This window comes from Oxyura jamaicensis, chromosome 6 (assembly GCF_011077185.1).
Source record: "Oxyura jamaicensis isolate SHBP4307 breed ruddy duck chromosome 6, BPBGC_Ojam_1.0, whole genome shotgun sequence".
Taxonomy (NCBI): Eukaryota; Metazoa; Chordata; class Aves; order Anseriformes; family Anatidae; genus Oxyura; species Oxyura jamaicensis.
Genome location: NC_048898.1, coordinates 27,260,522 through 27,287,085, shown reverse-complemented (window position 1 = coordinate 27,287,085; position 26,564 = coordinate 27,260,522). Strand labels below are relative to the sequence as shown.

General features: G+C 38.5%; 2 protein-coding genes across 3 annotated transcripts; one reads left to right on the top strand and one right to left on the bottom strand.

The window, feature by feature from the left end:
- Nucleotides 1-804: 804 nt before the first annotated feature.
- On the bottom strand, nucleotides 805-25,138 carry CASP7 (caspase 7). Of its 2 annotated transcripts, none has more exons than XM_035330432.1 (7): nucleotides 25,105-25,138; nucleotides 23,422-23,534; nucleotides 5,654-5,802; nucleotides 4,563-4,691; nucleotides 3,952-4,127; nucleotides 3,717-3,855; nucleotides 805-2,421 (listed from the first exon to the last, which is right to left on the bottom strand). In XM_035330432.1, the coding sequence occupies exons 2-7, from the start codon at nucleotides 23,532-23,534 to the stop codon at nucleotides 2,198-2,200; spliced, it is 930 nt and encodes a 309-aa protein (XP_035186323.1). In that variant the 5' UTR covers nucleotides 25,105-25,138; the 3' UTR covers nucleotides 805-2,197. The 2 variants fall into 2 exon arrangements, with proteins under 2 accessions (XP_035186323.1, XP_035186324.1); XM_035330433.1 differs by lacking the exon at nucleotides 25,105-25,138 and adding an exon at nucleotides 23,924-23,945.
- Nucleotides 24,607-26,564, top strand: LOC118169289. The gene is made up of 2 exons (XM_035330434.1): nucleotides 24,607-24,915; nucleotides 25,743-26,564. Exons 1-2 carry the CDS (start codon nucleotides 24,632-24,634, stop codon nucleotides 26,080-26,082), a joined length of 624 nt encoding a protein of 207 aa, XP_035186325.1. The 5' UTR covers nucleotides 24,607-24,631; the 3' UTR covers nucleotides 26,083-26,564.

Genomic DNA, 26,564 nt, shown 5'->3' with positions numbered 1-26,564 from the left:
GGCTAAAATGTCCTACAGCTTATAAGCCACTATGCAGCTATCTGGCCTTGCTTGAGCCAAAGGGTCAGGCTTCCTTACTCTTAATGGATTCCTGCAGGCTACATAGTATGAATGCGTTTTGGATGTAATCTAAAGTAACGCTCCACCTAGCAGAGACACTGGCCCCTACACAATGACTTATGTTTTAATCTCTTTCTTTCAATGTTACTCTAAGTTGTCTTTCCAAGTTGCTTTCCTCTCTGGCAGTGTCTTCAGGTATTTGATGCTTGATCTTTGTATACTTCACATACCGGACAAGCCTGAAGGTTGTTTAAGATTCAGCCTTAATTTCTTCCTTTCATTGTACGTCAGCACAAAGAACTGCTGTGCTCCTTTGTGCTGTACTGACAGATTTTTCCAGGAAAACTTTGGTCTACCAGGAGAGATCTCTTGCAAATTAGAGCACTGAAGAGCTTCAAATAACATATTTTGCCTTTTTTTCTTAGACAGCAAGCATTTCACCTATTAGTTGGAAATTCCCAAGCTGTCCTGATTTAGTGTCCATAAGGATAAATATGCCACAAAATCTGGTAAAGACCCTGTCTGTCCACTTGTTTGTTCTTTAGGACATTATGCCAAATAGGGTAAGAACCTTTTCCTACTGTTGGAGTAAACTCACAAATATTACCTCCTCTGATTCCTCACCAGTCGCAGGGAATCTCATCAGTCACTGGCTGAACCATCTGCATTCTTCTCTGTGAAAACTTTTGGGAAGTATTTTGGTTGGTTTTCGCTTTGCCAGATTAAATGACAAACAGGCACATATTTGTAAGAAATTAAAAAACAAAACAGGTCTTTATTGATGTCATGCTCAAGACTTCCACAAAACAGTAATTCATTTTATTCAAACAACTGTAAATTTGACTTATGAAAAAATATGCCTCGCTATGCCACAGTTCTTGTAAGAAAATTGATTTAATAATTCGGTAATTTGGCCCTAATAGCATGTAACTATTTTCTTAGAAGATTTAAAAAAGAATAGAATACACTAGCTGGGAAAAGGGTGAATAACTTATCATTTAGCCATCTAACCAAATCATAAAACTTACTTTTCTGAACTAGCTACCAAATTTAAAGAGAGTATAAAAAATAGGAATATTATCACCATTGACATAACTCCAAAATACAAAATCAAGACAATACAGTAACTAAAAAGGCACTTCTGGTTTCTGATTCAAGTAAGTATTTCCATTCTTGGCAAAATTCCTCACAGACAGAAGTTAAATCTAAACATCCACTTGTAAACATTCACATAATTCTATCATTTTAACATTAAACCTTAGGTTGTTGTTTTTTGTTTGTTTGTTTATAACTAAGCCTAGACATTAACTTTCTGTGGATTCAAAACTTCTGAATCAACAATCAGATAGTTTTATTTCTGCAGGCAAACAAATACCACTATTTGTAATACCACTGTTTCAGGTCATTCTAACAGTTAATTGTCATTTGCAAAGCAAAAGTCTCCAAAGTGGCATTTTAATAAGGCATCATCCAATTACAATTTGCCCAATTTTAGAATAAAAATTAAAATGTTTGTATTTGTCACATTTCCATACTATTCAACTGAATCACCTACAAATAAAACCATCTTTTGCTAGAACGATAACTAAGTAATTTGACTTCCATATTAAGCACAGAGCAACCATTAATCATAATCAATAATGTTTATAAAAAAGGAAGTGAATAAATTAGACTATGAACCACCCTTTTAAACAGCTACAAAATCAATTTCATCTCTGGACATTCCCATAGTATGATAGTCTTCAGAAATTTCCAAGGAATTTGCAGTTCCTTGAGCTAGTAGTGAGAGAAAAGATGGAGTCTCATTGATACACTTTTTTATAAATTTTACAATCTGTTTTCTGGAATCAACTTTTATGGATCAGGTCGCTAACTCTCAGAACATCTTCAATACCCATAAATCAAGACAGCCACACTAAGGAAAATCAAAATAATTTGTATTAGCTGTAGGGTTGGTCCAGAGCATTTATTTCTTTAAAATCTTGTATATTGTCCATCCATCAGATACTCCAGCTTATGCAATTTATAAATCTAGTGTAATCGCATTACATAAATTAGTGTTATTCCAATTTATAATCCAATCTCCACCCAAAAACAGATCCTTATCTCACATCATTGGCTGCATTAAAATCTGCTTTCAGAAGTAAAGTTCCTTAGTGAGCATAGACACTACGCAGGGAATCTGCTTCTTCTCACTGAAGCGTGGATCATCAGACTGTGATTCAAAATTTGTGGCAACCACATAGTTGACCCGTGTGAGGATCTGCATGATCTCAAGTTGTTTTCCATGTTCATTTAGCACAGAGCACAGAGACTGCACAAACCAGGAGCCTCTTCCAGGATTCCTCCATGAATAATAACCTTACAGGGAAGACAGATAAAAAGTACATTATTTTTCCCTTTTTCTTATTATCTTGCACTGAAGAACGGAATATCAGAGATTTACTAGTTTGTGTGAAAGATTCTGGATTTACAGTAACAGCACACACAAAGTTTAATTCTTATTATTTGCATCACCTATCCTGCTTTATTAATATGGAGAATAATATCAGCTCCCCAGTCCTTATGATACCAAGGTACCATTCTATATTTTTCTATAGAGCCTTATTTTCGCATTAGCTTCATGCCATAAACTATCCTCTTCATTCCTCTGCATTCAACTCAAATTCAACATAGTCACTAAAACAGGCTGTGGAAAGGCAGTATCCCGTTCCTCTGCCATCTGTAACGTCAGTGCCTTCTTACCTGCCAAATCTGGGCTTTCTCCTGTTTCAGTTGTAGCTAGCATAAAAGGTGCAGATACAACACATTGGCCCAACGTACGCTGGGTCTTAGCATTTTGCCCACCAATGTACACCAGCTTATATCAATGCAGATCTACAATGCTAGGCGTAGTACTGCAGCAGCTGTGATGGATGCATTAGGGGCAAAGACACAACAAGTTCTGTAAAAATAACATGTTTTATCAGAGTAACTATTACACTTGGAAAACGTCAATTGAGAACTGAAGATAGGACTTCCCACTTCTTACAGCTATGTTAGCAACTTGAATCAAAGATTAATTCTCTGCCTACAAACTTTGTCTATGCTGTAATAAAGGAGTTCAGATCATGTTTTTTTATCAAGCAATTTTAAAAACATATTTAAGATAACTTATTTCTGTTCCTGATGGTTATAGCTTCATACTCAGATTCACAATCTCTATTTTAATTATGTACCTCCTACAAAGTCACTGCTAGTGTGACATGCATGCTATACTTTTAGCTTCATAGCACTACAGTAGGAGTATTTTCTTTAGAATCTCACTTCTTGTTAAAAAAGAAGGTTGTTAACCATAGTAAATTAAAATTCTAAATGTTGGTGAAAGTCAACATACTCAGCATGTTTATTTGCACTTCTGGAAATAAAAACGTTAAGGTTGCTGAAGACAAAAAAAAAAAATTCTGAAGACAGAAAACAAAAACAAAAAATCTAACACAATATAACTGTTTCTTTTTTATTTACTTATACATACCCGGTTACTGAAATTTAAATGTAAAAACACACGTCTAATTTACAAATAGTGCATGATTAATTAATATGAGTGATAAGCTGTCAGGCTTCTTTCCTCCCACGCTCTTTTCACTTTTTTTTTTTTTTTTTTTTTTTTTTTTTACCTGGCACTGTGGAATATGCAAACAGAAAATCTGCTTCTACTGGAATTTTGTATCTAGGATTGGCATCTGTTTCCAGAGTGTCATTTGCAGGTCCAGAGTCAGTTTGTATACCTTCATCAAATTCAGAGCCTCGGCATGCCTGGAATAGCAGTGAAGATGACAAGACCAGACACGTGACAAAACACGTCTTCTCTGCTGCTGCAGTAGGGTATTATATTTACCTTAGAGCTATTACCTGAATGAAAAATAATTTGGGTTTCCCTATAAGGCTTTTACATTTGTCTCCTCTGAAGAGTGCAGTCAGATGTTTGATAGCCATAGGTCCATCGGTGCCATAGATGAGGCCTTCTTCCCCATGGCTTAGAAGGATACAGGCAAAGCAAGCAGCATCACTGTGATTCTCTTCAGCAGCTACAAGGCAAATACATTTTAGCCAAAAGGAAGGAAAACTTTAAATGAAAACTTTCTGAGACTAACTGTACAGTGGGCCTCTTATGGAAGGTGTAAGAAGTGGATAAAGATGACACGACCCACTTTTTAACAATGTGATGAGTACCTTGAATAAATGAATGCAGAGTCTAGTCCACTGGAGTAAACAGGCTGAACTCTTCACTAAATGACAATGGTCTTCATCTACTATGACAATAAAACTGTATTTCTGAATTGACTTTGGAGGAAGAGGTGGGGAATTAAAACTAATCTGTTTAGAAACCAGCCCTTCCACAGAGAAAACTTCATTTAGAGGGGCCTAAGCAATCTGTTCTAATCTGACCTGCTCTGTGCAGTGCATAACTTATTTTATTGTGCCTTTCCACAATAAATCATTCTCCGGTTGTAATTTTTTACCTTGCTTCAGTAGTTTTTCCATATCATCACAGCTTCGGTCATTGTATATGTGAACGTCAAAACCTAGGTTTCTAAAACTCTTAGTTAGATCTCCAGCATCTTTATCAGTGCCATTGCGTGTACCCATTCCTGTCAGAAAAGAAAGAATACAGTTGATTGATTTCACATTAGACAATTCAAAATAATTTACATATTGAAAGGTGACATGATTTTAAAACAATCCTTTAACATTTGTAGCATTTAGAACAACTGTGAGGTTCTTTTTAATGCAAAATAATGCAAAGTTCAATGTTAACATGTATCTTATCCTGAAAAATGTTGGTATACCTCCAGAATCTTGAAACATGGAATCTCTGTGGAGGATTCTATCTCCTCCTGGTTATGCAGAGTGACACATGAATAAACCTCCCCAGGGAATTAATGTTGAAAAAGAGTCCCTGTGATACCCACATAACACATACTGATGTAAATTCTTTGGAGTAAGCTCTTCATTTAATGTGTTTACCCAGTGTGTAGGGAAAAAAACAAAACAAAACAAAACAAAAAACCTATTAAGTTGACTATAACACAAACATCATCTGCTTCAAAACTGTACACAGTCTGGAAAGTTAAACGCATCTACCACAGGAGCGTGAACCGAGTACAGCTACACATACTAGCTTTTGTAGCAAAGCTACAGCTATTAGCTGTAGTTCAGGGACAGGAAAGTTATAACATGGGCTGCAGATACCAAAGTTCAAATTTTAACAACACAGCCTTAAAGTCTGGGACAAAGGTTTAGTTTGAAGTTGGAAGAGCAAGGTGATGTGCTTTTTAAAATATCTACTGCAAAGGAGCTGCAAAGAGGTGCTCCAATGTAAGTATTAAAGAACAGGAATAAACTGTACGAACAACTATTTCTCAAATAAGGTAAGTATAGTAATTAAAATTCAATGTTCTGAAAATAATAGGTTTATTGATTAAAGAAAGTATAAAAAATCTAAAATCTGTAATGAATGTCATCAAAGGAATCACAGAATGGTTTAGGTTGGAAAGGACCTCTGGAAGTCATGTGGTCCAACCTCCCTTCTCAAGCAGGTAAAGAACATTACCTGTTTTGTCTTCAAAATTTTTGTTGTTTATAATAATACATTTGCCAACTTTCTTGTAGTCCATATTATACTGGAATGTGGGTGTAACAATTCGGTACTGATTACTGAGGGAGGACTTTGGCTGCTCTTCTTCTCCATTCTTCTTTTTTCTATGTGAACCAAATGAAAATACTGTTAGTGGCCAGTCACATGCAATGTGCCTATTTATCTTGACTCAGACTATTGCAGCAGCCCGAACTCGTGCTTTTATTTCTCTCGTATTTGTTTTCTTCCTTCGTATTTCGGACAGAGATGTAGAGATATTAACTCATTGCTTAAGTCTTGTCATTTCCATGCAGCGATTACTGTACACTATTGGATTTTGATGATGGTAAAGTCACACTTGACTGAACTGCAGCCAACAGCAGTATGAGCAGACCCTGACCCAAATACCATGGATAAAACAAATGGGCTAAACAGCAAGTCAGGCTTTTGCAAACTATGGTTAAAACATAAGTACTGTTTTACTTTTACTGTAATTAATTCATGGAACCACAGACAGATTTCTTTAGTAACTATTCCTAGCATTACAAGAAGATACACAGTATACCCCATGGCATGATAGGATTTGTTCTTTGAATCATCACCATCCCTAGACTTCATGAAGATTGATAGTTTCTAATGACAAAGGTTACAGATACGAACAGGTCATGTGTTAACTTGGTCTGTCAATCAATAGTTTAAACCTAAGCAAAATCTAAGTACATTTTAGGGTAAGCTCATTGGCATCTGAACCTCATGTAAAAAAAAAAAAAAAACTGTAAATATTCCCCATTCATACAGCTGTGCACTGACCTTTCTGCTTTGTGAGGGAGCCATAGATTGAATTAGAAAGGGCTGCTGAGAGATAGCATGGACCTTACCCACCAATTTACTCTAAATGAAGAATTATAGAACAAGTCTATTACAGCCAGCATGCCCGCCTGAAGTACAGTCATGAGGAACTTAGCAGTACGTGCTTTTAGAGGTGGATTTTTTTGGTCCAGCCAGCTGGCTTCCAATTTTGAGATCTCTACAAGCAGAACTAAAGCCAGTGAGAGCCTTTAAACTGTCTGCTGATGCCTCAGAAATATAACCGAGCTCTGGAGCAGGCTGGGTTAGAAACACTGCTCAGAAAAGAGCAGAAAAAGGTATCAACAAATCTCTTACTTATTCAGTCTGGCATCCTGCTTCCAATAGTACTTACTGCTGAAGTCTGAGAGGAAACCATAACCTGTTTTCTTAGCACAATTAACTGCACTTTACAGTTTGTTTTTAACCAAATGAGATTTTTCCCATAATCTCACTTAATTTAAGGTCATTCTGACATCTTTCTAGAGAATTACCAAGCTATTTGCTTCAATAACAGCCTGTAGACATGAGATTGCTGCAAATTGATGAAATGTTGTTTAGGAAATGTACCTTCTTACCTACCTGATTTAACGATTGTTTTGGCTCCAAGCATCCTCTTTTTTAAGACTAAAGGACAGGCCTAACTGCAAACCATAACAAACCATCTCTGGATGATTCATCATGTTTAAATGCTACTGGAATTCAATTTTAAAACAGTTCCTTCTTATCTTTGAGTGTTCTGTTATAAAGGACCAAATAAAATAGCTGCACCTAGCAAGCGTTGTCTGTATTCTTTTTACACATAACCCTCCTAATGTCATCTCCTCTCTTAGAGTTCTTTTAGAGGTTATGAAACTAGGTTTTGAATTGTACCTACTTGAGGACTGTATTTGATACTCTGAAAGTACAGTATGTTTTTTTCTGGCAAATCATAAATATTGGTATTCTCACTACATACTACTTCTTGAGGGCTCTGGGAGCAATAATTAAATATGCTTTGCCTCAAAAAAAATATATATGTTAGCCATTTTAAAGAATTATCCACAGTTGTTTGGTGTTAATATCACATTTGAGTTTCAAAGATGTCTTGGATTCTTATTTTAGCCTGAAATTTCCCCCTATCCCATATTACTCGAGAACTCTTTAGGAAAAAAAAAAAAAAGAGAGAGAGAGAAAAAAAAAATAAAACAACAAATAAGCACTCAGATCAATGAAGAGGCTAATTTCCTCAGTCCACATTGGATTCAAGTACTACAGATTTCCCTGGCTTCACTGGCTTCCTGACTATGCTGTAAGACTAGCAGTGGCTGTTACGCATAATAGGATATTTTCAAGGGTGTTCTACACAAATTCCTTTTTTAATCTTGCCCATGAACACTTAGGACAGATCTACGTAAGTGGTACAGCGTTGTGCTTACACTGTCCGCTCTCCTAAAATGCTGCAAGTGATCTACTTGTAGACCAGAAGTCAGGCAGTCACGTTACCCCACAAGGAAGCTCTCTGAAAATAGCAGCTGGGTGAATTGGCCCCGGAATGTAGCCCCACAACTACTTCTGCTCTGAAACCACTTCACTTCCGAGTTCAGGAGTTTGCACTCATTCATGCGGAAAGCCTCAGGACTGTACGGGATGTAGCTACTGCTGGCATTCCCAAAAGTAAGCCAGAAGCTCTGGGCTGTTCAATGTCAAAATGTCACAGACGAGCCTTGCCAGCATGGCAGTCCACATGAACCCTTTATTTCATTTCCCCATTCCTTTACAAAAGATAGTATGGTTTTGTTCTAATGATTCTTTCCGTCCTGAACAGGATAATCAGATAATAAGCAACCAAGCGTATCTTGCAGGGTTACGCCTATCATTTCTTTACTGGCAGAACAACAAAACAGTTCCAGAAAACTTTTGGTATCTGTCCAAACTGAATGAATAAGGTTGTGCTATATACTTATCCCCGCTCTGCAGTCCAGTGAAAACTCTTTTTTTTAAGATTTTGTTTGCCGTGCCAAAACAGTGCAATATGGGAATTGCCTGAGTGACCTAAGCTGATAGTATAAAATCCCATTCTTCAGTTCAAACAAGCTAAATAATTGCAATAATGATTAATAATGTAATAAATATGTACTTATCAGTCCTTAAGGGAAATTCCTTGTTAGTGAGAGGCTGGCTTATGACTGAAAGGATAAAGCTTTTCCAGATATTTTTTTTATTTTGTAAGCGTTGAACTGGACATACGTTAATAAAAATGTTGACTTGTTCTATAGACATCCTAATCACAATGGTTTCTGAAAGGGTTTCCATGGGTTAATTATGTGCTGTTATAAACTGTTTTCATCTATCTGCCCTCAGTTTTATTTCCTTCTGCTTCTCTGACATCCAGTGTCATCCCTCTTTTTGAATTCAAACTTGCCCAGACTAAATAGAAGCTTGAATTTTATGACTGGTTCCTCTTTCTTCAGCCTTTAATTACAGCCATGCCTTAATTCCTCACTCCACTAGTGGTCAATGTGATCTTTCCCTTGGACAGAAATAGTCTTTCAATCAGTGCTCTCACATATTTCATGTTCTCTCCTTTTGGTCAAGAGTTCAGGAAAATCAAAACTCCACTTTGGCACCCTCATATAGCTTGCACATTTTCATCCTTACCGTGTCTCTAAATTGAGGGCTTAAACCTGACAATGGTCTGTCTGGGAATGGGACTTCATCAAGTCTATATTAAATCAGTGTCAACACTGGGAATATCATTATTGTCAACTTCTTACATTTCAAATATAAAATTAAAGCTTCCCATACCACTTATCATACTCTTCCTGAAGTTTTAAATAGTAAAGGCCAAACTTCCCATCACCATTAGTGGCCAAAATTCTGTCAAAGTCAATGGAGATAAATTCATTTGCACCAGTAGTAACTTTGATCTTGACTGTATAAATGAATGTTAATTATCACAACAAACTTTCCTTTCTGTTACACTTTGGGTAAACTATGACGTCAGTATGTAAAGATATCAGGATTTACAGATAAAAATACCACTGTTAATGTTTAAACATCCTTAAAGATTATTTTCAATAAAAAATTAAAATCTTGTCAATTTTACTGAAAGCAGTGTCTCTTAGCAGTCACAATTTCCTCTACTTTGGCTTCCTTCCTACTAGCATCCCTCTTGTACTATCTTTGCTACCGCATATGTTATTGGTATGACAAAGCAACATACTAAAAATCTGTGTACAGGACAAGGGCTTCCTTGAGTGTCCCAGTCTCTCATCATCTCTCCCACCTCCTCCAGCCAAGCCCCTGGGCTCAGGTCCTCCAGCCCTCTGGAGCTCCGAGTAATTCAATGAGAAACATCTGCTTAACTTCAAGTGTAGCCTGATATATTTCCATGGAGGGTCTTCAGCCTCCATTCCATTGCACAATTGATGTCAGCTGCGTAGTCTGGTAATGGTGATCTTTGTGCAAGGTGTGAAGGCTGCTGAATGTAAAAAAAACTTTTGCTCTAAAAAAGTCGGTCTGCTCTAACTGTATGTTCTCCCCTCGGAGTGGTACCAGCAAGACAGGAGTCTTAAGAGAGTGAATGAAAGGGAAACATCAAGAAGAAAATGCAGTCTCTAAGGTAAAAACTGTTATACCAGTCCATTTACTAAACCGGAACATTAACAGCAATTAAAAAGAGACTGCTAGTAACCAACAGACAACAGCTTTTCTGAAAATGTGAGCTTCTTTGCCTTAAAAGCTAGAAATTCAGTGACACTTAATAATGACTGCAGAAGAAGCTGGTCTCCCTGGAAAAGAACAGTCTCTTGAATTGCCATGCAGACAGGATTAGAAGAATAAAAAAAAAAAATCATGATCATTTAGAAGAATATTCAAATTATTTAGAAAAATAAAAACAAATTGCAGATCCTGCACCTAGGCCAGGGCAATCCCAAGAATGAATACAGGCTCAGTGGGCAATGGATTGAGAGCAGCCCTGAGGAGAAAGACCTGGGGGTAATGGTTGACGAGAAGCTCAACATTAGCCATCAGTGTGCACTTGCAGCCCAAAAAGCCAACTAGCCAACCATACCCTGGGCTGCACCAAAAACAATGTGGCCAGCAGAGCAAGGGAGGTAATTCTCCCCCTCTGCTTGCTCTTGTGAGACTCCCCTGGAGCCCTGCGTTCAGCTCTGGGGCATCCTTCTTGTGCTGGGACAAGAAGGCTGTGGGGCTGTTGGAGCAAGTCCAGAGGAGGGCCATGAGGATGGCCCCCCCCTGTGAGACAGGCTGGGGTAGCTGGAGTTGTTCAGCCTGGAAAAGAGAAAGCTTCAGGGAGACCTAACAGCAGCCTTCAAGTACCTAAAGGGGGCCTAAAAGAAAGCTGGGGAGGGACTCTGTGTCAGAGGGTGTGGTGATAGGACAAGGTGTGTTGGGTACTCTTCAGTTGGTACCTGCTACTGAAAGAGAGTAGATTTAGATTAGACATTAGGAAGGAATTCTTCCCTCAGAGGTGTTGAGGCCCCGGCACAGGCTGCCCAGAGAAGCTGTGGATGCCCCATCCCTGGAGGTGTTCAAGGCCAGGCTGGATGGGGCTTTGGGCAGCCTGCTCTGGTGGGAGGTGTCCCTGCCATGGCAGGGGGGTTGGAACTGCGTCATCTTTATGGCCCCTTCCAACCCAAACCATGCATTGATTCTGTGATCATCACTTCCTACTCAGAGAATGGGAGGGGTTCCCTGTTTCACGTTTGTTTGTTTTTACATTTTTTCCTTTCTAAGAGGAAATTATAGTGTTAATTAGAAATTAATTCTAACAGTGATATTACAGGGCATACCTGGGCTTTGAAAACAGCTGCATTCCTCTTTACGCCACAGAAAGTCAGGGACTTTTGTTGCTATGCTAGAAGATGTAAGTAGATTTAAAAAACAACAATTAAGATATTATTCAATTTAAGGAAGTTTCCATTCATAGGAGAGTAGAAAAGGTTAAATTGATTACATGTATTTCTATCCAAGGTACACACATACACAGAAGAGAACTCTGACTTTTGTTCTATGAAGTTCAGTAAATTTAAGTTTTATTTGATTAGGACTGTCTCAGAATATTGTGATAGTTTTTTTTTTTTGTTTTTTTTTTTTTAGTCTGGCATGTTTCTTTAATCTGATGTGCAGCCATATATCATTTTTGAATGACTGGTAACAGGTTTCTATTAAAAAGAAAAATCGTTTGTCTAAAAAAGCATGCTTATTTTAGAGAATACACCATCTCAGGGTTGCTTCTGGAGTCCCCATACCTTTTGCCATTGGAAAGTATATTTACTGTTGTTTCAGGTTGTCAGCCTTTCTGTTGAGTCCAGGCAAGAAGATGACAGTAGTGGTACAGTGACAAAGTTCACAGTACAAATCTCTGTTAATCCGTCAACATCCAACAGAACTTTGATGAACTTAATGTTGTGGGATGGAAGGCATCTTAAAACCGCAGGGCTTTTTATTTATTCTATTACTAAACACTGAGGTGTCCCTCTCATTACTTTTATATTTGTCGACCTCTGAAAATACTGCATTTCAATAAATTCCCCATTGAGTGGAGTGGTAAAGTATTGGCATGAAGGCCAATACTTTACTTTTAAGACTTCTACAGAAACTTCTGTAGCCTACAGTGCTGATTTTATTTATACACACTGTGTGGTTCTATGCTACTTTATTTCTTAAAAGCCCCACTTCTTCCACTATCGCATGCATACCATTCAGGATGTTTGCAACTACTTATCACGAGTGCTATGTTTGCTCTCCTGGGGAAAACCTCCCGCAGTGGATTTTCATTTTTCTTTTCAGTAAGCAGTTAAAGGATAGATGGGAAATACTGAAAATACAAGGAAGATTTTGTCTGAATTCACAAGGCATCATCAAATTCTGTGTAGTAAAGCTGAGTGTGGTGGAGACCAATTCAGTTATTCTTCTGAAGAGGTGACCAGAAAAACAAAATTCATAAATTAGACAAATCAAGGTTCAAAATTTGGTTTCCTGTTTCTACTCCAGTCTCCATAATTAGTGGTCTCTTCGTATGTCTGTTGTTTTCTGATGATCATGCATGGATATGTCTTAGTCCTATACAACCAAACTGCCAGCTTTAATACTTTTAGCCTGTTTCAATGCTTTTATCCAGTATAATAACTTCACCATATTTTGTACACCTTTAATTGCTGTACACTTTCCCCTCTTTGATTTTTTTTTTCTCTTGGAACCTATTGGTAATAACAAGCACAAGATACTTGTTAAACCTGACTAGAGCTTTTTAGATCTTAAGTACTTTAAGGCAGACTCTTTGTTCTTTGTCAAATCCATTTTGGTAAAATGTCGTGCAGATTTAGAGCTGCATGCAAATAATAGATTATCCTGTTGCCTTTCCCCATTAATATTGTATCAGGTTAGCAAAGCAGCAACATCTCTGGACAAAATGAATTTGTCACTATTTAAAGCTTCCTTTATAAAATGAATATTCTTTTACTGTTAATAACCAGCAAGCATAAATTATGTGGGATTAACTAAGCATAACCCAGAAAGGCTAGTCCAAATACTACATCTGTGTTACACTGCATTTGATTATATGATTCTGGGTCACACGCCAGCAAGGCTGCATGCTGGACTATGAAATGAAATCTACTTTAAATACTAATTGGAGCCACTGCATAAGAGATTGGCTTTTGGAAGATCTCCGTTCTGTTTGCAATCTGTCTGTGACACACAATTGGCTCTCAAACCTTTTCTCCTGAATATACCCCAGCAGCAGATGCGATTTCCACTTCTCGCTTTTTCAGACAGATAACACCTTACCAACGACTCTCCTGAAAGAGCTTAAAGATAATTGTAAACCAAGTAAGAAATACTATGCCTCACAATTCATTGTTTTAAAGGTTCCCCAAACTTCCAAATTAAGTGCCAGTTGGTAAACTGAAAAATGGCTTAATAGTTGAAGTAACTGTCTCCTGAGGAAAAAGGAGGAATATTTGATAATATAGGAAAAAGTTCAAGTAAATATTGCTTACTTTCAATTTCCTTACAGAAAGCTATTAGCAAATGACTGCTGACTTAGATAAACCAGCACCAACAAAATAAGCAGTCCTTTAGAAGGCCATTTTTAAATATGCTGCAGAGAAATATTTAAAAAGTTGAAGAGATTTCTAATACTGAACTCAGAATCTTTTCAACATAATAGAAACTCTTGGTTTAGAAGAGAAAAGGGGTCCTACAAAATTGAACATGTAAGTTCCCCTAAAAGCACATACATAATTGCACCTATATTACTTACTGTGTCAGGGAGATTGCACAGCCAAACAGTCCTAGACTTCTGTTCCCTCTAAAATAATAACCTTGTTTTCTATGCTAAAGAAATTTTAAATGATGGTGAAACAGATCAATTTGATAACTCTGGAGTGTAAGGTTCATATTTATCAATGACAGAAAAAGTCTGGCCAGTGTTTTCTTCTTCACATACCACTCTGCCAAAGTGCCTAAACCACAAAAGTCATTTTCAGGAAGTGGTAGAATGCCAGGAAGTGGCAAGTGTGCTTACTCAAACACCACCACACGCCCTAGTGAGCACATCCCACAGACCTACTACCTTACCTCTGGTCAGAGGACCAGACAGGCCATAAAATAAAGTCTGCTTCTAACTGTTCACAAGATCAGGGCCATAGTAAATATTTAGTCTTAAGCCTCCTTTTAAACCTCCTTTTAAACTGTTCATGACTTCTTTGGAACAAGATTGTCAGCTGACCGAACAAAGCTCATTTAAAATCACCAGAGGAAAAGGCTTTTCCTTGAATGGACCTGATATGAGGAAGCTGATGAAGAGTGTCCCTCATTTCTTAGGAAAAAACATGCCCCGAGTCCTTCTTCTAACTGTAAACACACTAATCTTAGGATTCATTTTGAAAGGGAAATATTCTTATATCAGTCCTGAAAGAAAGGAGTTAAGTAAACAATGGAATTACTTCCTTGAACTTGTGAAGATACTAACAGGGCTGGGAAAGACCAGAGCTTTCATTAACAATTTCTTTGCCCAAGGCAAGACTGGGTTCCAGGCCAGTAAAAGTTTCATATTGAAATCTGACTTTTGTTCTTGCTATGAAACATGTAGCAGTACTGTTACAGGTTTTGCAGAAAATTTGCAAAATAAAATGCTTTGATTTTTTAAAGAAATCCTGGCATTTTTCTAAGTTTCTTGTAGCATGCTGTATCACCTCCAACAGTAAAACACAAGCCATAAAAAGTATTTATTAAGATAACATTCTAACTATGCTTTGCTGAGTTAACTTGATGAAAAGTATTAAACAAACCCCAAATGCTTGACTGGTTCCATGCTGTTATCCACATTCAGAGCCACATAGCTGTGCTCAGAACAGAGCTTGAATCTTGCTTCTGCTCTTGAATAACTTTGAGGAACTAATTCCACATCATTGGGCCTTCATTTTTTTAATTACAAATGCAGCCTAAACAAACTTATTTCAAGCTATTACAGATCTCATAAAGCAATTACAGATCTCATGGCTTCTGGATGATATTAGTGTGCAGTAACCTAGAGAACGAATTTTAAATTTAAATGAATTTTAAATTTAAACAAATTTTAAATCCCCTGTGTGCCCTTAGCAAGCACACGTTTGCACAATCTTTAGGTCCAGAGTAGGTGAGGTCGCTCACTGGCACGTGCCTGGTGGAAAAAACTGCTGCAACCAAAGGCATTTTTACTGCGTACTGTAGAGGTGTACAGGGGATTTTAGTCCAGAAACCACTCCCTATCTTTGGTTACTGCACATTAGCTCCCCTGAATAGTAAATAATCATGTGTAGGCATTAACAGTTTTATGTTAACTGCAAAATACACAAACAGTTGCAGTGCACAGAATATGGCATCCCCCTAAGGGCCCCCAGCACCTTAATGGCCAATCTGCCATGGTTTATCAGGTTGCAGCTACTCAGCTGAACTCCAGTAGCAGCTGTGTACATTTTCCACATCCTTTGAAGCCACAATCTGAAGTATATTAGCTTCAGCCCCAGTACAGCCTTGCCTACCACAAAGCTTAACAAGTGCAACAGTCACAGAGGCGAGCAAAATCCACCGGTGACCTGCAGCATGCTAACTGCAGTAGCTGACTCTCCTGTGTGTGAGCATGAGCATGCTTTCCCTTTGATCTCTTGCAAAACAAACCCACACAACCCCATTCAGTAGTTTCTACAAACCTGCAGCTTGTTTTATCTGAAGCATGTTTTTCAGATTCATACCCAAACTTTTTCAAAGATGTTCTGTGCCTAAATAAAATACTCCAGTGTTTAAATGCCCTCACTACTAAATATCTGCTTGGCTGAATTTATATCTGGTGTACATTTTCACTCCGTTGGATCTACTTACAAATTGTTTTCTTGCAAAAAGTGCCTCCTATCGCCTAATATTATAACCCACACATACTTACTTAATATAAGCAAATTATTTTTCAACTTCAGAGAAACTAAACAGAATACATTTTAAATCCCTCATTATATGACATTTTTTTCAAAACCTGAATTAGCCTTTTAGCTTTTTTGTGCCACTTTAGTTTCATAGCCCTCTCTAATCAGGAAGGGAAGTTTTCTAACAACTTGGAAACGGAGAAACCCAGTTCAGGACAACTGGAAACTTACTGTATAATGAAAGGAGTTGAGCTACTTGAAAGAACAAACCTCAGACTACAATGTTTAGAGTACTTTGTACATTACAGCTATTTTTGGAGTTCTGGTAGTTGTATCTAAACATATCATAGAATCACAGAATCACCTGGGTTGGCAAAGACCAACCAAGGTGGATCCTAAAGTCCAACCATCAAGCTGACCTACCAAGTCCCATCACTAAAACACGTCCCTCAGTGCCAAGTATCTCACTGTCCTAATTTGTGTTAGTGATGGCTTTAACATAACTCAGTATCAAAACCATGGCTACATTTTTATTCATTAAATACAAATGAACCAGATGGAGTACACTGGTGCTAAGCAAGTCCCACTTAGTAAAAAAAAAAAAAAAAAAAAAAAAAGTTTCAACAGTCTTTTATGTCTTATATTGCCCACATTTCATATGACAGTTGAAGAAAAGACAGGATAAAATAAAAATAAAAATCAAACAGCAGGTAGCAGTATCCTAGTCTTTGGGCACCTAATATTGTATGGACATTTTACAACCTACATGAAAATTTGCTGGTGTAACACCTGCAGTTGACCAAAATAGAGCAAATTCTAGACTCTCAACCATCAATTTATAATTCACCTTCAGCTTCCTAATTAGCTTCTTGCATGGTATCTGTTGTGCAAGACTCACAGTATTATATGCAACATAATATTCAAATAATATTCAAAAGGTAAAATTTTACCGAAAATAATATTGCTTGCTGAAAGGCTTTCTACGCATTTCTGGAAAACCTGAGCGTATACACCTTCCATGGGTGTTCTGAAAATTGAAATCTTGCACATAATATCCTAAGGAATGTAAAGTATATAGGCAACTCCCAGTTATACAATAAAAAAGATACAGCCTCTTTTATCTGTCATAGGTACTAGGAACTACTAAGAGGTCTACAGAGGCCACTTGGAAAATGACTCAAAATAAAGCAACTCCCCCCAGATATTATTTCTAAGAGAACATTCTGGCTAGGATTACCTATTGGTAAACACCAGTATAATTGCTATTAGCTTGATATAAGCACCACAACTAAACTCTTTTAGGGTGCACATACATGAGATTTCCAAACAGGTGGCGGAGAAAGAAGGAGATAAATAACTTTCTACAGTACCTTGGCTCATCATCAAATGGCACTCCACACTGCATCTGAAAATAGCTTCAGCTTGTGCTCAAAAGCAAGTCTAATCTTCTTTGCTAATGCTAGGAGCCCACCATGCTCAGGGCTACACTGGAGAGTGAAACAGGTTGTGTTCTGTGCTTGGGCCCAAAGATTCGCCTATGTCAGCAGTGGGTCACGCTGGACTTTTCTATGGGGCTATTCAAACCCTCACAACTATCGCCCTGCGAGCTGAGGTCATGCAGGCCTGACCTACCTTTGCTGACATGCGGAAAACACGCTCCCATCACTCTGATTCCATCACTGTTCCTATGCAAGAGTGTAGGAAAACAGAGCAGATCTTGAGATGGAGGTGGAACAGCAAGCTTTGCTTTTTAACACATCTTCCTTCTCTAAGAACCCAATTCACCATCACTGCAATATTTACACAGTGAACGTTCCAAAGAAAATAATGCAAAACAACACACACAGTTTACAAAACCTCTTTTGTATTCTAATTCACAGAACTATTTCCCACGTTTACTCTGACACAGTTTTTGTTTATTATAAATTTGGATCGTTGTTGGTTGCTTTAGAAGGTTAAAAATGAAAATATACAACAGCTTTCCTCCAAATTTTACCTGCTGACAAGCAGAGTTTATTGTAAGGAAGGAAATAAATTACTACAATAAAAAAGAATTAGGCTACTTAGCTCACTGTTGTGATTGCTACAGATAAAGTTCAAGAATAACCCTGTGTTTGCTGTGCTGCACATGAGAAAGTCTCCAAGGAGACTGGAAGCAAATACTGACTAGGAATTAATGACTTTTTATACTTTAGACTAGATACTATTTGAAGACTCTTGGGTATTTCCTATATGGCACATTTATTAAGTGTCCAAGGGAAAGCACTGCCCACAATTGTACGAGTGTTGTTCAATGTTCCTGCCAAGTTCTCTAGAAGCTGAGTTCTAGATCTAAAAAAAACTACAAGGAACAAAAAATAAAAAACAACCTCCAGCTTAAGGGAGAGCAATGGAAAAGAAACACCCCTGTTGTATTATGTTAAGGTCTCTTTTATTGTCTATGTAGGAATTAATATTATCAGACTAGAAATGCCAAAAGCTATTACTTCTGAAATTCAGTGCTTTGGGGGACATACTCTGCTATTTAGCTTGTGCAAAGCAGAGCCCACAAACATCAAACAAATTAAAATGACAGCCTTTACGGGATGCTGAAAGGAAAGATCATCACCCATTTACAGGAAAAACTAAGGCACACCGTGATTTGCTTGGAGACATAGAGGAAACCTGAGGCTGAACCAAGTGTTCAGTTCAGATCTCTTCATTCCAGCCCAGAGCATAAATTCCAATAATGATTAATTAGCTGTTATTTGTTTTAAGGTAACTTGCTATTTTTATTACACCCAATTTAAGGATAGGTTATGAAAAGTTTGTAATATTCTGTGGCTGAAAAACCTGTAAAAAAATGCATTTTTTACCTTAAAACTGTGAAAGGTATGATAAAAAAGATGAGGTATCATTCAAAGTATCATTTGGATTTGAACATGTTAATTTCAAAGCAGAAACAGCTGATGTGATGTGAAGGCCAATACAGTTGCTTCACAACCACGCCATGATACCAGCAGCAGTTTTTCAGTAAATAAAGCAATTAATGAATTTGATCAAGCCCAGTGTTCCCCAGTGTTTCCCCAGTTTTGCCCCCCCCCAGAAAAAAAATGGGCAACTCTGGAAAACACACGTAGATGTGAGAAGGAAAAAAGAAAACAACAATGTGAAACTGTTCTTCACCAAGTTCGACCTGCAAAACATCTTATAAACCAAACAAAAAGAAACTATTGGTAACCAAAAGTGAATGGAAAATACCTCCTGAAAAGACAGAAGAGCAATAAAAGAGCAAGAGCAAAACAAAGACAATTTTCTACTCTCATTGCATCTCCAAAGCTGTGGCTGAATCTCAAAAACGAATATTTATTCTTTGAAAGACGGGATTATTTATTTTGAGAAATGTGACTGTGCTGAGATATGGGGCATGAAGTTAAAACAGCTTTAGTAACATCCATGGTTCCTCACTTTGATGCCATGTAGCCCAAATAAATACCATACAGATGAAAAGAAAAACACCCCTGTATATCTGTGAACCCTGGATATTTAATTGGTATATATCATAACTCTTGAACTACAGAAACAAGATATGCACTGATGTTTCTTGCAAACTTTCAAATTAATTAAAATAAAGAGTCTCAAACTTTAGCCCAACTTGTTAGAAATAAGTAACATACAAACGTTTTGTTGTTTTACACTGTTAAACAGCTGAAGTACTCTTGGTGAGTGTATGTCAATGTACCCTACCAGACTCTCAGTCTCCTTAGGGGTATTTTGTTAAAATACATTTGAGGTATTTGGCATTCCAATACCTAAAGGGAAAGACCTACAGGAAAGCTGGGGAGGAACTCTTTGTCAGGGAGTGTAGAAATAGGCCAAGGGGTGATGGCTTTAAGCTAAAAGAGAGTATTTTTAGATTAGATATTAGGAAGAACTTCTTCACTCAGAGGGTGTTGAGGCACTGGCACAGGCTGCCCAGAGAAGCTGTGGATGCCCCATCCCTGGAGGTGCTCAAGGCCAGGCTGGATGGGGCTTTGGGCAGCCTGGTCAGATGGGTGGTGTCCCTGCCATGGCAGGGAGGTTGGAATTGGATGATCATTAAGGTTGCTTCCAACCCTAAACCATTCTATGATTCAAAGTTTTTTGCACTAATGATACTACAGTATCACAATTCTTACATATATATGCAACTGATGTCTTCTGTTTCCAGACAGCGGATAAAAGTAACTAGTGGAGAGAGGTTTCCATATAATTAAATTAGTATAAACCTGGTATCTAGATACTACAAACAACTACCCTTTTCTGTATTATGCTTCTTCACTGAAGCTGACCGTCATGATTATTAACAGAGCTAATGCTAGTCTACCAAATCTTGGGCATTTTCAGATATAACTTCAAAAAATATAATAAAATATCAGGAGTAAAAGAAATCCTAGCTCCATATAATACAACGGAACACAAATTCTAATCGATTTCATGACAAATTATGGTACCTGGATGCTAATCTAGGTTTTACTACTCTGTTTCTTAATCTCCCTAACAGAATTTCCTAATAAAAGACTCCAAAAGAAGATATTAAATCATCCTTTGGAGAAGAAGAGACTATTTTTAAAGTCTCAAAAAGTGTAACATGAATACATTCAACAAGAGAAAAAAAATGGGAGAAATTCTATTAGTTTTTATTTATAACATAAAGAATTTAAAAATGTGTTTCAAATCCTCAGCTCAATATTTGTTTATCATTGTCTTTTAAAATTTCGTTTGGCTCAGGCTTGCCAGAGCGCATCCTGATGTCTCTGTTTTCTGAAATATAACTTTTTTTGTTCAAGTGTAAGTCTCTGTAGTTTTTATCCTTTACGTCATGTTTTGTAGTAAACAAAAGTGAAACCCGTCTGCCATCTAGTGGCTAAAAAAAAACAACCAACAACACTCCTAAAACAAACCCAAACACTTTCCTCACCCAAATTAACCAAGTAATAGCATTTTTTCCGAGAACAGGAAATATGTAGAAGAGAATTCCCATAAACTGTGCCACATAAACAAGCCACTCTGTGCCTTGTTCTGAGTTTTGTCACCTCCTTGGTAAACCAGGGTCACAGACTTGGAAAGAAATGTGCTGTATTGAAGAAGATTGTCACCTATTTACTGCTCTTGCTACACAAATCTCCAGTCACAGCCAAGGGAAGGCGAATTGAAGCTGTGAAGCTACTGGAAGAAGTACGCTGCATGGCTTTGAATACAGTTTCTCATTGTTCTGTTGTCTTCCACATTAAAATTCACATGCGTATCTACCAAGTTGTTTTCCTTATGTATTTTAAGCACTAATAATTGAAACAGAATGCTGAATTTCCTTGAAAGTACTGCACAGCTGGTAAAAATTTGGTTGCTAAAACAAAACAACAAACCATATAATTGCAGTCAATCTAAAGCTTTCTAAACACTTTTTTTCAGGTATTATTTTTATGTTGCCAAAGTGGAGTGTCGCCAATCAAGGCACAGAACCATTTTGGTTCCACCTAACAGTACACCTAACCTAGTATCTGGTACTGAGTAGTAATGCGAGTTAAGAGAACAAACAAAAAAATGTGGTACGGAATACATTCTCAGAGAAAACTCCTTTAGGGACATCTTGTACCAAAGATTTTCACATCAATATTCCCACCAGCCTTTTCTTCCATATATTCATCTAATTTCCTCTGAACTCAATTAAAGTATTGATATCTGCATATCCTGTGACATTTTACAACTTCATTCTACAGCTGCACTCTGAGCTATGTTGAAAATACATCTGATTATTTTAAACTGACTGTAAAACTTTTCATTGGATGCCCCCTAGTTGTTTTGTGAGGCACCATGACCAGTCACTTTCTATTCACTTTCTCCTACATCACAGTCACTGTTTTAGATCAAGCCCCATCTTTCTTTATGCTCTCACATTCTTTTCCTATCTTCCTCCAGGCCAAAGAGGTTTACTTTCTGTAAGACAAGGACTTTATCAGTGTACTTGTATTTTTAAGACCTTCTTGGTTGAACAGCAGCTCATCACTCCTTAAACTATCATCAGCTTCTCCAAGGAGCTTTGATAGATTTCTCGGGCTTTATTATTATTTTTTTCTACAAAATCTATGTTGAATCTTCTCAAGTACCTCATATTTATTCTTTTTTTTTTCCCTGTATTTATTTTATCTGAGTGATTTTTTATTTCTAAAGAAAAATGTTTCAAATTGTATCTTCAAGGAGTTGCCAGAAGATGAATGCCTCAAACTGATGAATAGCCAAATTACTTGAAAAATTTCTTATAAAAAAAAGAAAAGTGATAGAAATGCTGATTCTTGCCTTTCCTTCAGGAATGATTAACTTTGAGTTGCATAATTTAATAATAATATTAGCATATCACCTCTTGTAAAGAAGACCAATCGTATATTAAAACACACATTTAATGAATTTTAAAAGAAACCTTTGAAAAGTATTTGCAAGATTTAGAAATAAATGCTACATTGTCTATTTTGTATTATGTGAGTTTGTGAAAATTAATAATACGCATACACATCATAAAACACACTTGAGGAATGAGAAAATGAGAGAGAACAAAAGTAGAGTGATTTGCTTAACAGCACATCAAAAGTCTTCTAAGACTAAGGCAGCTTCAGTTCTCTGACAGATTTGCTATACCCATTAGCCTCTCATAATAAGCTGTAAAAATAAAACTAAATGGTACATATACTTTCTCTAAATTATACGCTTCACTTGAATGTGAATGTCCAATAAAAAAAATCATCTCTGTAAATGCAATAGTCTTAGTAATAAACACCTGTAATAAAATACAAGTTCACAATGTGAAGTAGTCTTTTTCTGACATTGAACAGTATTTGTAAATTTTGCATGTTTTTTGTGTTTTTCATTTTCAATCACGTTTATCTAGTGTTTTCAGGAGTACAGACAGCTGTACGTAGTTCTTGCTGCCTGTACATTTAATGAAAGTGAGATTATGCTTCAGTGAGACTACTAGGCTTTAAAATGAAATGCTTTTAATTTACTCTGTAATGGGTTACATCTCTAGACTCAGTGAGGCTTCTTTGTGCTACAGCCTGGATGGCACATCCAGGCTTCAAACTAACTTAAATAGTCAGCAGGGGATTCCAGTGATGTAGGAGATTAGCTGAGCTGAATGCAGTAAAATAGATAATTAATGGCATATTTAATTCCCAGCTCTATGAAAGGGCAATGTTTAAGACGAGGGGCTACAATTGATGCTAAACGAACTTAGTGGTCTCTTGACTACCAAGTAAGCTGATGAGAAATACTATAGGTCTGTGTAAATCAGAGCAGCTTCAGGGCTGTTCAGCTTTAGGGCACTGATCAGATACATTAGACCTTACATAACATACAGCTTCTCTCTATCAGACCCTCTTTGACACGGTGGGCACAGCAAACTGAATACTAGAATCCCATTAGAAGAGTAGTATCATAGCTGATAGAAAAATAACAGAAATAAAAGTAGCAACTTACTTTGCAAAAATTGAGAGTCTACTACTTCTGTCTGGCTTTGCATCAACTACATCATCTCGACCTTCATCACTTCTCTCTTCAGTGGAACTATCAACATGGTGAGCTCCTGACATCTACAAACAGAAGTACAAGAACGTGTCACTCAATGAACATTATTATTTCAAAAATTCTTATACAAATCTAAACATTAAACCAGATATTTGTGGGATTGCTGGTCTTGTGTGATACTTAATCAAGGAAGAGTGCCTATAGATTTTTGGCACTGCATTAATGTGACACTGCACGTGCTCAGCCATCTCTGTACTTACTGCCTTGTGGTAGTTACCAACAAGTGACTTGTCTAACAGCACTCAAAAATGCAGATAAGGACAGAAATAAAAATCATTTTATGATGTAAGATATTACGAGTAATTCCCTGAAATTTTTTAATGGTTTGGAAAGAGGTGTGTTGAGAAGAAAGCAAGGACAACTAACATCAAAATATTTAGAACTGCAGTCCCACCTGGTACAGAAAGCTCCTGTGTTTCTATTTGCATAAGCAAATCAGCATAAGAGAAAACTCGGTGTTATCTTCCATGGATGTAATCTTAATTTTTAATTTATCTGTTTTGTCTATATCAACAGTTAATACCAATTTTATATTCTTCTAATGATTAATTAATACATGTGTACAGTCATTAGGAAAAAACAGCAGTGTTTCTTGGAAATTAAAAGACACATTTCATGACATAAACCAGCCTCTTATGCAAATTGCCATATTTCAGCTAATTTTTTGGTACTCTGCTGTAAGCTTGGAACATCTCCAGCCATCTCAAAAGGGACACTAGGTGCCACATGGCTGCAGCTTTTATTTATTTGTTTATTTTTAAGAAAAGAAGTTGCTCTCTCTTTTTCTGTGTACTGAGGTGACCACTCACTGTTTATTTAGATTGTTAAACTAGCAGGAAACTATAGTCATTTTTTTGATAGCGTAGCGATCTGCATCATCACAGCACGGGGCGAGAAGGGCAGCGGAGAAGGAAAAGCAGGACCCCCACACCTTTGCTCCCGGTGGGATTTGCTGAGCCGTTTGTCCAACTCCGGCCTCAGATTTTCTGGCGGAAAAGCAACAGCTTTTCCTGCCCCATCCCCGTATTTAGGCAGATTAAAGTTACTCAGTAGTGTACACGTCTTTAGCTCGGGCAGCCTGCAGCAGGACCAGGCCGGCTACATGACCCCCAACACCACCCAGGTTTTTGAGCTCCCCGAGAGCAACAGCAGACCGGATATCAAACAGATTAGTTATCCACATTTAAAACAGGTAGGAAAGGAAAAGCGAGCAGTCGGAGGAGGCCGAGGAGAAGCCGCCCCAGGGCAGCTGCCCCACGCAGGTGGGGCAACCACCAGCGGCCATGCCCCCAATCGCCAGCACGCCTCCAGGAAAAGGCCGTGCGGTCACCCGACGGGACGGCGTCCCTCTAACCCCGCCGGCGGACGGGAGGTAAGGCCGGCGAGGAGAGAGGGACTGCCGGCCGGCGGGGAGGGGACCGGGGCGGCCGGGGGAGGAGAAGCGGGGCCGCGGGCGGGGAGCGGGGAGCGGGAAAGCGGCGGGGCCGGGAGGGGACGGGAGGGAGGGGGGGCGTCCACCTTGAGACGAGCGGGGAGGGCGGCCGGAGGGGCAGCGCAAGCGGCTCCGGGGCTTGCCTTGGCGCAGGGCTCCGGCGACGCAGAAGCGAAAGCGAAAGTGGCGGGGTGGCGCCGAGCCGGCGGGCAGGCAGCGGGGAGGGACGGCCCCGGCCTGGGTCCGCTCCGCCCGGTGCCCCAGGGGCGCCCCCGGCGCAGGGGGCTCGGTGCTGCCCCGTGGCCATCCCCCACTGCACATAGCCACAGCCTGGTCACAGCCAAGGGAAAATTGTTGGGTTTAATAGCGGCGCTCCCTTACACTCCCTCAAAAGAGCCTTAAGTTTCATGGTGACACGAGGTTGTCTAGATCTAAGGATTTTTTTTAATTTTTATTTTTTCCCTTATATAAAACTTCTGTGGCATTTCCGTATCTTTCCAATTATTCACTGTGTTGCATCTCTGCTAATTATGATATCCAACTGTGTAGCCGCTGCATCAGGCCCAGCAGTCCAGTACACGGACTGAAGATTGGCACAGTCTTACTAATTACTCCTGGATGCAGGCTCCAATCCTGCAAAATCATACACCTACCCAGCGGTGCGCGGTGTTTAACATTCACTACCTGAAGAGATTTACATCAAAGCGACATTTTTCACTGTAACTGCTTCGTAATTGGCACAAAACACAGGCATCGTAACAAACAGCCTTTTGCTTCCCGACAGGTCACCGCTTCGATGTGAGATAGCAGCCTCTGAACTGCACCGCGGCTCTCACCGTGCGTCTGCGTGCTGCTGCCGGGCCTGGCCTCGGCTTTGTGGGATTACGCCGTTAGCTTCTGGTTGGACGTGCAGCCAAAGTTTGCGCCTGAGAATCAAACTCCGACAGAATCCCATGGCTCCTCTCTTGCCATCTGTTAGCTGCTGCTTTTCAAGAAGCCGGCACCATTTCCCTATCTGTAATAGAACATTACAGGCAACAAGGAAACTGGAAATGTGTAGGTCTTTGAGTAAACGTGTGGAGAGGAGAGGTGGGAGTGGACTATGTCATAACCAGCAATGAGTGCCGCTGGCTCCTGAGCTTCAGAACACACAAATATGCTCCACTCCACTTTCCTGACGATGTGTGGAGGTTACCTGGGAAATCCAGAAGCTGCATGCCAATTGCCTTTCTATGTCTTGATGGCTAAGCTTATCCATTGCTGCCTAGCCTTCACAGCCAAATCAGCAGATGTAGAAATGTCTCTGTTCCTAAAGTCATTGTAATGCTGTTGAAAAGGCAGTTTTGTATTTGATAACACTTCTTCAATTTTGAAGAGATCACTAACAAATTTATATGTGGGGAATTTCTGACTGAAACTGTTGATGAAACCTCTCCTTGTTATTTTCATGTTAGTTGCTGACAGTCACAAAGTGAAGGGTTCATTCCTCAGTGTGCTGCAGTACCTTTCTTAACTACATGTTAGTTTAACTGATTTTAATGCAGAATAAAGTGCTAGATTTTTCAGAAAATCTTGCTGGTTTTCAGTGATGAGTAAGGGAGAA

Excerpts from the sequence above, each read along its gene's own strand:
- CASP7 (XM_035330432.1), bottom strand. The coding sequence starts at position 23,534 with ATGTCAGGAGCTCACCATGTTGATAGTTCCACTGAAGAGAGAAGTGAT. Across the intron at positions 5,803-23,421 it reads AGACTCTCAATTTTTGCAAA|AAAAAAGAAGAATGGAGAAG; the intron begins GTAAGTTGCTAC and ends TGGTTCACATAG. Across the intron at positions 3,856-3,951 it reads CCAAATTATTTTTCATTCAG|GCATGCCGAGGCTCTGAATT; the intron begins GTAATAGCTCTA and ends CTGCTATTCCAG.
- LOC118169289 (XM_035330434.1), top strand. The coding sequence starts at position 24,632 with ATGACCCCCAACACCACCCAGGTTTTTGAGCTCCCCGAGAGCAACAGC. Across the intron at positions 24,916-25,742 it reads CGGGAGGTAAGGCCGGCGAG|CAGGTCACCGCTTCGATGTG; the intron begins GAGAGAGGGACT and ends TTTGCTTCCCGA.